Below are 11,534 nucleotides of genomic sequence, written 5' to 3'. Positions count from 1 at the left end.
TCCATATAATATGATTATTACTTCCTTATACAATTCTTATAACACCACTGCTGATAACTATATAACTAAGCAAACTGTTTACACTGATAACTGTGTCTGATAGGTTCAATAATTAATCTTCAAAACCATGATTATCTAACAAAAACAAAACCAAAACATCTTAAAACCCCATAATATTAAAAAACAGGACATTATAAGTTAATGGAATAAAAAGTGGGTATTAGCTACTAAATTTATTGAGTTTTATAATAATTCATTCCATTAATTTCAGAATTTAGAAAAATATAGCCAGAAAACTAAAAATTAACATTGAAAGATCGTTGATTGAACTAATTCAATTAGTAAAAGGAACATAGTCCGGGTGCGGTCAAAAAGCAACTCAAATAGTAAAAAGAAATATTTATAAGAAGTCAATGTTTTACCCTCCATTCCAGGGCTTTATCGCGGTTAAAAAAAAATACAAACAACTAAAAATGTGTTAACAGGATAAGATGAAATGCAATAAAAAGTAAACTAAGGTACGGTTAAAAAATGATGTGAAAAATTATATAAAAATGAACAAAGTAAATGAGAGAAAATAAAACCAAGTTTTACAGCAATGAGTATAAATAAAAAAGAAATACAGATAAGGATTAGAAATAAAACGAACAGAAGTAATAACAAATAGAAAAGTAAATATAGTAGAAATATAAAACAAATAAAGTACACACTAAAAGATAAAAAGTAAAGGAGACTTATGGCTACAGTGAAACAGAAAATAATTATCTGCCACAGCCGGATTCAAACAAGAGTCCTTTGGAGTTTGTAGAACAGTGCCTTACCACTGAGCTACCCACTCCAATATTTGCTACATACTTCTTTCATATCTATTTTTCTATTTGCTACAAGTTCTCCTTTTTTTGTCATCTTATTGTCTTACACTGTTAACATATATTTAGTTGTTTGTATCTTTTTTTTTTGGCCCTGCAGAGTAGGCTCCTAATAAATAGTTTTTTTTTATTTGAGTTGATTTTTTTATCGCACCAGAACCATTTTCTGCCTTTTACTAAAATATTAATTAACATTTCTTATCGAATATGTACAAACTAAATGTTATGTGGTTTTACCTGAAACATTTATCATCTTGAATTTTGAAACCAATAAATTGTAAATTGAATTTGAGGCCAAAAGCTCAAGCAAAGTGTTTGCAAGGATGTTTTTATAATGGAGAATCTATCTCCCTCTCTTGAGCCAAACAAGTTTAAGGGCAATAATCCAAGAAATGAAAAATACAAAATCCGCAGTCTTGACATTTGACATTGATTTACTTGACCTTTTCATCCTTGGTTCCTTGCTTCCATTCCTTTCTTTCTGGATCAAATTAATAGAAACAGGGTTCATTCCCTTCAATGACCCTGTCGAGAAAGTTACTTCCCTCTTCAGTTTCCAACCAGTCCTCACATCATAATTTTTGTTTGGAAGCTAGAAGCTTTAGAACCATTTTGGGACATTTCTTCATGTGTTCGAGAGAAAGTTTTTTTTTGTAAAAATACATTAATTCATTTAGGCTCATTTTGGTACCTAAGCAACCTCTTAAGCTGGATCCACAAGGAAACCACTTGCTGCAAATTCAAAAAAGTCCCAACAAATGTTTGTTTACCAAAGAAAGCAACAAACCTCAATATCCACCAGCTTGTGCCTTCAAGGAAAACAAATATGTTGAATGTTAGATTTATATCTGCTATTACCTTTGAATTACATAATTTTTTTATATTCTGGCTAAGTGCACTGCGGTCTACTGTGCGCCATCCACATTACAACGTCGTGGCGTTAAAGAAAAAACAGCACATCATTATAATGACATCACTAAAGCTTGAGATATGTAGATTCTAAGAATCTGAGTAAATTTGAGGGATTGATCAATTCACACCGTTTGGGGTCCACGACATGATCCACTCCAAACAGCCTGCAAATCGGTCACACCAGCACATTATGTGGTATGGTGTCTCATCCTCAGCATTACAGAATCGGCACAAGGGTGATCCTGTAAGTTTGAGGTTAAGGATATGTTTATTAAGTCTATAGTAACCTATGTAGATCCCTGTAATTTTATTAAGAGAACTCCTGTCCAGCTGAAGCAGTACATCGCTACGGCCTCTGCAGGGTTTATCTAGAAACAGCTTAGATTGTAGCTGTCTTTTGTTAAGCCAGTAACACTTGGCTTTTAAGCCGTAAGACTCCTATGCTACACTATTAATTACTTTTTACATTATAAAAGAACTAATGAATGATAAAGTGAAATGAAATATCATACAGTGTAACCTGGTTAGTTGGATCCTGGAAAAAAATTAGCTATGAATAAAACTACAGCCTTATTCATGAATGAACCATTAATAAATAAATATCGTATCCATGACAATTTTAGCAATTAGTTTCATCTATAGCAAAATTTTGCCCAACTCTGGTCTTGGGCATGTAAGATACCTCTACTACTGATATTTATAATGAGGTCCTGACACTTCTGCATTGAAATACCTCCGTAACTGAGAATTTTTCTTTTGTAATTGAGATTTAGTTTCTTGGATTTTTTAAATGCCTTTGATTAGGAAATTGTGCGTCGGCAGCCAGGAAGAGAGAAAAAGAATGATAGATTATTATCCTAGCTTATTATTATAGAGCAACAAAAATGAAAAACAGTAGACTTTGGAGGATTTTGTGCGTATGGACGATGAATTACTAGCTTCCGAAGAGCTATCTGAAGACAACATTGTTTTTGCATGCTCTTCCTCTTCTTAAGAAATAGAATAAGAGAAGAATTGTGAAGAGACTTTATAGAAAAAGTGTTATAACGTGACACAGAAAAAGCATTAGAAACCTAACACAAATATCCTGAGATATCAAATACAAATAAGACAACTGTCATTTTAAACCTGGCTATTTTGAAAACTGGTTAAATGAAAAGCCTCTTTAACTGATCCTAAAAAATCCTAGATCCCTGTTATACAGGTTATACTGCATAATTAAACAACTGTGCATATGTGAAACATGATTACAAAGAGAATTAAATTTATTTATCGCTTTTAAAATCAAGAATCATTTTTATTTTATAAATAACAAATAATATTCTTATCTTATCAAGATTTTTTTTTGTCTGACAAAGATAAAATAAAACGTAGACATAACAAAAACATATAAATATTCACACATATCACATATGTATGACCACAAAAGTTTTTAAAAGGACATAAATAATTTTTAAGCTATAGCCCAGATTTTAATCTAAATGAATATGTTGTGATTTCTGATATTAAACAAATATTTTATTTTTTAAAAAAATTATAAATTATTAATTACCAATCAGAATAATATCGAAAAATATTCTTAGAACCTCATGAAACCCACATTGTAAAAAAATAAAACTATATAAAAAAAAAAAAATTTTATTAATTTTATTTTCAAACTATTGGAGAGCATTGTAGAAAATAGAAATTGAATTTTTTTTTAATATAATTTAAATATTTTAACGTCCAGTTAAAAGTAACATTAATTATAAACATAAGGAAAAATTTTATATTACAGAATTTTTTTTAACTTTCTTAAATATCATTTGCTCTTTTCATTAGACAAAAAAAAATTTTCAATTGTAGGAAGATAGTCCGGGTGACGATCAAGAAAGGTATCAAAATAGTAAAAGAAAACTATTTACTGTTAAGCAACGTTTCGCCTCACTTTGCAGGGCTGTCAGATTAAAATAAAGGTAACACCTGAGTTTCAGTTGTCACCTTTGTTTCAACCTGAAGGTTTCAATTAGTTGAATTTGTGATTGTCTTTGTTCAATCTGAAGGTGGCAACTGAGGTTCAGTTGTCACCTTTGTTTCAATCTGACAGCCCTGATGAAGCCCTGCAAAGTGAGCCGAAATGTTATGTAAGCAAGAAATAGTTTTCTTTTACTATTTTGATAGCTTTATCGACCACCACTCGGACAATCATCCTGCAATCTACTTCATATGGTCAACTATCTTCTTCCAATAAAAAACAATTTCATTTGATTATACAACTATGACTTATTACGAGGTTCACATGGTACGAAAGTTCAATTCAATTTGAAATTGCTGATTTCAAAGGATCTGAGGTAAAAATTAGAGAAAACAAATAGAAACTAATGATGTTTCAATTTTTTGAGCAGTAACACCCTAAATTTTATTCCTTTCAAGAGAAAAAATAATCATATTTAAATTCAAAACTTTATTGCATCAGCACTGGAAATAAATATATTACATGTAGAACTCGATCGAATTTGAAAATTTCTCTAGCCCACATGAAACCATAAAATATCCAAATTTTCCATCTTCATTAGTGCTCGACATGAAAAAGTAAAATGTTCTTTGTAGATGTAATGTTTGTTTTTTTTAAATTTCTCAGAAGTTTGGTTTAGAATATAACTGCCCTTTAAACATTTAGTGATTATAATTACTTCAAGTGGTGTCTAAAGAAGCTTTTTGCAATATAAAGCATTGTTTTAAGACAATAAAAATAGTATTACTTTCGATCAGTAAAAAAACAAAAATTATTTCTAGCATGGATTAATGATTTTAAATGGGTTTAAAATAAATTGCAAATTTAATATTCTATTGTGTAATTGTATGTTGTGCTCGGTAAATTGTATCATTTTCAAGTTCTTTTTTATAATAAAACTTCAGTTCGTCAATACTTTTTCTGTTATTATATCAAGCTATAAGGTTTTAAACCTTACCAAATTGGCAAACATGCTAAAATTAAATTTATTTCATTTTATCAAGAGTTCAGAGTAATTGATAAATAGGAATAACCTTCCTAAGCCTGCTTGACCCAGTTGATGAGTACATAATATTTCAGGGAGACTGGCTACGATCCGTATATAGATTTTGTCATCTAAGACTTTGTTGGCTTAGAATCTATCAATAAAATGTGGCTTACTTTATCTTAATGTTTCATACAGAAATCAGAGGTTTGTAGAATGTGGACGGTTCTAACTCAAGGTTTCTAACTGTTTGTTTTTCAATACCCAAGAGTAACTCCAAAATGCAAAATAATTTATTGGGAGGCTCTCCAGTAAAACCACATTTAAAAAGCTCTAACTTATGCCATTTTAGAGTTATAGTATAACTTAATATTACATTATTAACAGATGAAAAAAAAAAAAATTCTCATAAATGAAAAAAATAAGTAAGGAACTATCATATGAGCAATAAAAGCCCACAGGCAACACTAAGAACAATGCATAGTATAATCATTTCTACACAAAAGATGTGTATTCAAATAATAAATACACTTTTTTTTTTTTACTGAAATAGTTTTCCATCTGTTTAATAACCAAATGTGTTCTATAACCACAAAAAACCAATATTAAGAGAGAAAGACAAAATTTACATTGCTAACTATCAAAACTTAGTCCAAATTTTTGAATTGGACGGTTCTGTAATAATTAAACTATAGTTTTTAAAACTTTTATATCTGTTCGCAAAACCATATACAGTGTAATCTCGGCAATCTAAACTAATCGCTGCTAGGGAGTGTTCAGATTAAAGAAAATTTTGAAAAAAATGGTTTAAAAAAAATTAAACGATATCAATGTTTATAACTATATTTATTTATTTAACAATTTTTTTTTTTTTGGAAATTTGACAATTTGAAGTTTAAAAAAGCATCCTTTTTTAAAGAAATCATTATTTTTTGTCAGATGCTGTGAATCTTATAACATTGATAGTCACTAGTATTTGTATTATACATATTTCCACTATTAAGTAAATTAGTTTCAAAAAATCAAATGATTTATACAATAGATATAATTTATTTCTAATTCTAACAAAATATATTATAAATATTTTCATAGGAATTAGATTACTCAAAATCAAAACTGTATAAGAATGCGCACTTTCGTTTTCATGATGATTACAATAACTTGCCTATAGATTGGGAATTAAATGTCCTTTACATATGGGCAATTTTATTTGAAAACAAAAATGTTATTCCCTGCTAGATTTTCTTAAAAAAGAAAAGAAAAGTAACTTACTTTATTTTAATGCCGACCGGATTACAGGAGTGTTTGGAATACCAAGATTACACTGTATACCTATGTCACGCCTATTTCTGACTGAGTTTGACAAAGGTGATTTAAAATGTTAAGAAATATTTAATCCAAATCAAACAAAATCTATCAATTTGGAAATTCGGACTTACAAGGTTTTAATATAGTAAAGTGAAAAAATATTATATTAAATTTCTCCATTTTAAATAGAAAAAAAAAATTCAATCCAAGATTAAAAATGGAGATTTAAGTTAATACAGTAAATTTTAATTTAATATTTTATGGACAAATTTTAATTTAAATATCGTATATCAAATGATACTTATAGTTTTCTCTGAATTCATTTAAAACCTCTAACAGGCAAATTGTATCAACCAATTTTTGTAACTGGTAGAATAGCAGGCATGCACTTTGGACTCGCTGATTAAAAATGAATAACTGTTCAATGTACTTTGGAACTGTTAAAACTTGAAACATCTCACATTCAAGCCTAGGACATTTTCATGATAAAAAGCAAGAACCAACTATGAAACATCAGTAAGTAATTAACCAATTTAAATAATCTATTGAATTATAATGTCAAACTTGAACAAATAAAAATTAATTGCGATTTATTTTTATATTTCATTGGTTTTTAAAGTATCAATACTAGAATTCAAAAGCATTTTGATCATTTGGAATTCGTATATATGATATCTTGCATTCAAATCTTTCAGATAGAACGGTGAGAACTAATATTCCCTATTACAATATAAAATCTATAAACCTACATAAAATCTTTGAAACTACAGATATAAAAATAAATAAAAAATGGTTATGCTATTTCCTTTTAAAAAAAAATGCTAATTACAGTTTTATTATAATTAAAAACTTTCTTTTAGCTCTTTTTTTCTTGAAATAGAGGAGTTGAAGTCACATCATAAAAAACCGGAGCGTGTTTTTAACTGATCACACAAGAAAATAATGATTTATAAACAGAATTCAATTGTTCTTTCAACATTATTATTCACTTGAATCGTATTTAATCTAAATTGAAGAACTTCAGATAGGTAGAAACTTGAAAAACTTAATATAATAAAAAAAATTCAATTGATTTCAACAACATCCTATACTAAGAAAATATAGTTAACTTAAATGAAATTTTATAGATCAGATGTTAAAATTTGGACTAAGAAATCTGAATCCAAGTTATGGTTAAATCTGATAACCTCGTTTTCATGATTATCGGATAGTTTAAATTTAAAATTAAATTATCAGTTCTAATATCAATAATAAGGACTAACTTTCCCTAGTGACAAGCTAATACATTTTTCTTTTCTAGAGAGTAACAGTTAAATTTGTTATAAAACACTCTCTATTTATTTTCTAAGGTCGTGTAGAAGTTAAAACAGAAAGGCAACACACAGTCCTCACAAATACAACCAATCAGGACAGTATAAATGGATTACTTCAAAATTACTCTAAATATTTACATGCCAAATATAAATTTATTTACTAGATTATTGCAAAATATATTAGTAAAATGAAAAAGAGTAACAAAAAAAGTTTATACTGTTAAAAAAAAATTTAATGTACATGATTCTTATATTTTAGCTAACATAAGATAACATTATCCACATATATCATGAGATACTGATATATAATCGATAACAAGTGAAACCCAAAACAATCAATTTTCTGATTTTTAGTTAATCTTGAATATAAAAATTAGATCTTTTAACTGGTGAAATCCACTAAGTTATAGTTTTATTTTATCAAAGTTTTGTAATCACACTCTGTAATGGTTACTATGTTAATCTGAACATTACAAAAATAAGCATGAGAAGAATGCTTTATAGCGAATGTAATTAACTACTTAAGTTAAAACAAAAGAAAATTATCAATCAGGGGTTTCAAAAAAAAAAAAAAAAAAGAAAAGTATTTTCACTAGGTGGTTTCACTTGTAACCCAGATAATATAATAAATCTAAAATGATATGCAGAAAAATCAAACCATTTCCATAGTTAAATACTGCTTCAAATAAATTCAGCTAATCTAATGAGAAATCAAGTGCTTCATATGTATCAAAATTATTAACTTACTCGGATGTTCAACTTTTATATAGTGATATGGGTTGACACAGACTTCGTCTCTTTTGTGACCAAATCCGTAAATGCAGGTTTCAATAGGTGCTATTTCTTGATGAGAATGTAAATTAGGCCACCTCCATAAGCGACAGTATATTACATGAGGAAGTCCTTTTCGTTGAGTTACCACCGGGCCTCTACATTCAAAATATAACAAATTATACTAATGTCACAATAAAAGAAATGTATCGTAATTCAACACGACAGTAACTAACTCGAAGATATTAGCAAACTAATAATACATACCTACAGTTGGTTAAGTCACCTTTTTCTGGTCTTAAGCTGTAACACAAGTTCACTTCATTAGTTCGAACTGTAAATCTTCTATACTAAACTTTTTTTCTCTCTATCCCCTAATGATGTAATGGTTTTCATATTTAAAACCTAAAACATCCAACCTATAGGCGTAAAACCGATTATAAATAAATGTCTATTGAAAAAAATTAAACTTCTCGGATGAAGGAATAAGGGAATAATTGGAGATAAAAAGAATCAATTAATTAAGTACTTTAATAATGGAACTTTAAAATACCAATAGCTTAAAATAAAAAAAATATTAAATGAAATAAGTAAAAAGCTAAACATAATGCAAAGGGAGAAACTAACCTTAACTGCATTAGATACTAGAAAGTAAGCTATAATAAAAAGCCTGAACTAAACTAACGAATTAAAAAGAGAAATAAAAGAGAAACTAGATAGACAAAAAAACATTCTTAAATTGTCAAATAGATTGAGTGAGGGCATGGATGATTTCTCCCACCTCACCTTGGTACAACTATGCACTTCGTATTGGGATCCTGAGTTGTAACAGCCTTTTCTAATTCTTCTAAGCCATTCGTCTTTTTTAATTTTTTAACAAGACTTTTAACAGCTCTTTCACTCCACTTATCTTCACATTGACTCTTTTTCCAGCCCAATAGACGTTTCACTATAGGCGGGGTAAAAGGTAACATAGAAGACATTATATGTAACTTATCTACATTAAGAAAATAATAAAAAGCATGTTAAAGTAATGATTTATCGATATATGATTATTTTAGTAAGTTCTTGAATAATTATTTAATCTTAGAACGAGCAATGCCAGAACAAAACACCACTGACACGAACGAACAACGCACGACGATTCATCCGCAAAATTAGTATCATTAACAAAGTAGTCCCCACTTTTCCTCATAATGAAAGAACTTTTGTGTTTTTCTTTTATTTGAAATTTTATAGTTTTTGTAATAAACTGGTGTAATAACTTTGCTTGTTTAGCGTTAAGGCTGAGTTATATATATTTCTTTATTTTATTGAATAGAATAAAAATTTCTTCTAAATGTATATGTACAGTTAATCACTGTCCTGTACGGATAGAGTAAAGATTTTCAAGGGTTATTTAAATAAACATTTAAATCCCAAGGATCAATTTTTTGTTTTTATAATCAAAATGCAAATTTAATAATAGCGTAATTAAGTAAAAAGTAGAAACATTTGTCTGCTTATAAAAGAATGATAAATTTAAGATTTTTCACCTTCGAATCCCATTAATATTTTTATTATTTGAACACAAACATTTTTTAAATTTCAACATTGTATTATTTCTTAGTTAAATTCAACTCTGAATATTGATTCTTTTGATACAAATGAATAAAAATATCATTACACTCTACCTGATTTTCTTTTCGACTTTGTATATATTTTTTATTTCATATTATTTTATAGTTATTCTTACAAGTGCCTAAATATTCTCAACGGCACTGTTAACCACAGGTTTTTAGTTATTTCATGTAGCTGCTTCTTAGCAGAATAAAACCACTGGCAACTTTAGATTTGAGGCGTTCGAAAACGACAACAAAATGAAAACTTTTTCCAGGATAAACTGTTTCTTAGTTATTTTTAAGTTCAACCAGCAGTCGCTTACCATAACTTAATACTAACATTATTCATTAAAAAAAAAATCCTAAAGGGACTCCTAAACGTTCAGACCGAATGATGCTGGATCTCTCCGTTTGGTTCTTGCCGCAAATCCAAGCCTTGTACAAATGCTCGGCAAACAAAGGAAACAACAAACATAGGTATCAACAAGCTTGTTGGATTTTTTTCTATTACATTCGATTTACTCTATTTCATTATGAAAGGGAACAAAATTAACAAACGCCAAATGAAACAACATGTAAATATCAGCAAACTAGGTCGTAGATGATAAAAATTCATAAAAGCGGTACTACATAACCTATAAATTCACCCTTAGTTCTAGAATTCATATCAGAAACTTATTAACTTAATTAATTAGACATATAATGTCTTTAAAAATATATATGTGTTAAATCAAAAATAAACTGCTAAAGTTTAATAACAAGATTTTAAACAAAGCATTTACACCGAATTGATAGAATTTTAAAATACCTATACAATCACAAACTGAAGTTAATTATTGAATTTGAAGGTTGGAGATCTACTGAAACTAATTAAAACACGGAAAGCACAAATATTTAATTGTTGGACAATGCTAACTGAACACAATGTGTGGACGCAGCACAAGCGCCCTTTGATTTGTGCCCTAAAACCGACACTCGAGGCCACAAATTCAGGCCAGCTTGTACCAGCTAATCCAAATGATAATCCACACGCTTGCGCATACGATATTTTGGCAAACGTATAGCGACACCTTGACAAACAAAAACAAACGAGTACTTCGTTTGTATCTTACGTTCTATTTTTTTCGTAGTAGGCTAATAACAGAATGATGGCCAAACAAGCTTTCTGTTTTTTACTAATCGAAAGATACATTCCACAAGATCCTTATTTCTTGATGTCATTAACAAGTAAGCTTCATTCGGACTCATAATAAGGCAGCAGTTTCTAAGTGGATACCTTAAAGGCGGATCCACATGTTGGCCGCTCGCCATGAATCGGAGGCTTGTACAAATGCTCGGTAAACAAAGAGCGGACCATCCACATGTCAGTGTTATTCAGAGAGGCACGCATGGCGGACGTATAAATGGTTTCAGTCATTGCACTGGGATTATATTATTTTTATTACAAAAAAAAGAAAATGAAAGGAAATTAAATATAAATAAATAAGATTAAATATAAAACTTATTATAAAAAGTACCAACAAACACCTTTAACCTCCTGACAGCTCTCAGTTGCAACTAGACAAAGAACAATGGTGGAGATGCTACACAAGTGCTCTCACGAAACCCTTTGATCTGTGTCCAAAAAACCGACTCTCGACGGATCTTCAACGAGCTTAGGCTAACTCGTTCAAGCCACCCATCCACATGCTCGCGCATGTTTGAGTTCGCCATGGCTTGGCCAACATGTAGAGGCCTCTGGCTGGTACGAGTTGGCCATAATTTATGGCCGACCCGTTGAGT

General features: G+C 29.3%; 1 protein-coding gene and 1 long non-coding RNA gene across 4 annotated transcripts in view; one reads left to right on the top strand and one right to left on the bottom strand.

Moving 5' to 3' along the window:
* Positions 1-9,311, bottom strand: part of Smox (Smad on X) — a 22,185-nt gene extending 12,874 nt beyond the window's left edge. Inside the window, exons 1-3 of one of the 2 annotated variants that reach the window (XM_014422110.3) lie at positions 8,938-9,311; positions 8,419-8,454; positions 8,128-8,309 (exon numbers count right to left, since the gene is read on the bottom strand). In XM_014422110.3, coding sequence (XP_014277596.1) covers positions 8,128-8,309; positions 8,419-8,454; positions 8,938-9,134 — 415 coding nt within the window. In that variant the 5' untranslated portion in view covers positions 9,135-9,311. The remainder of the gene's footprint in view (positions 1-8,127; positions 8,310-8,418; positions 8,455-8,937) is intronic. The other variant, XM_014422111.3, reaches the window with a different exon arrangement.
* The window catches only part of LOC136796326 (uncharacterized), a 32,436-nt gene continuing 27,425 nt past the window's right edge, over positions 6,524-11,534 (top strand). For both annotated transcript variants that reach the window (XR_010844029.1, XR_010844028.1), the window contains exon 1: positions 6,524-6,583. This is a non-coding gene — a long non-coding RNA (uncharacterized lncRNA). The remainder of the gene's footprint in view (positions 6,584-11,534) is intronic.

The sequence above is a fragment of the Halyomorpha halys genome, unplaced genomic scaffold (genome assembly GCF_000696795.3).
Source record: "Halyomorpha halys isolate HHAL.00 unplaced genomic scaffold, Hhal_1.1 Scaffold356.1, whole genome shotgun sequence".
In the NCBI taxonomy this organism is placed as follows: Eukaryota; Metazoa; Arthropoda; class Insecta; order Hemiptera; family Pentatomidae; genus Halyomorpha; species Halyomorpha halys.
Note: the sequence above shows the minus strand (reverse complement) of the source record. Positions and strands in the feature narration are given on the sequence as shown.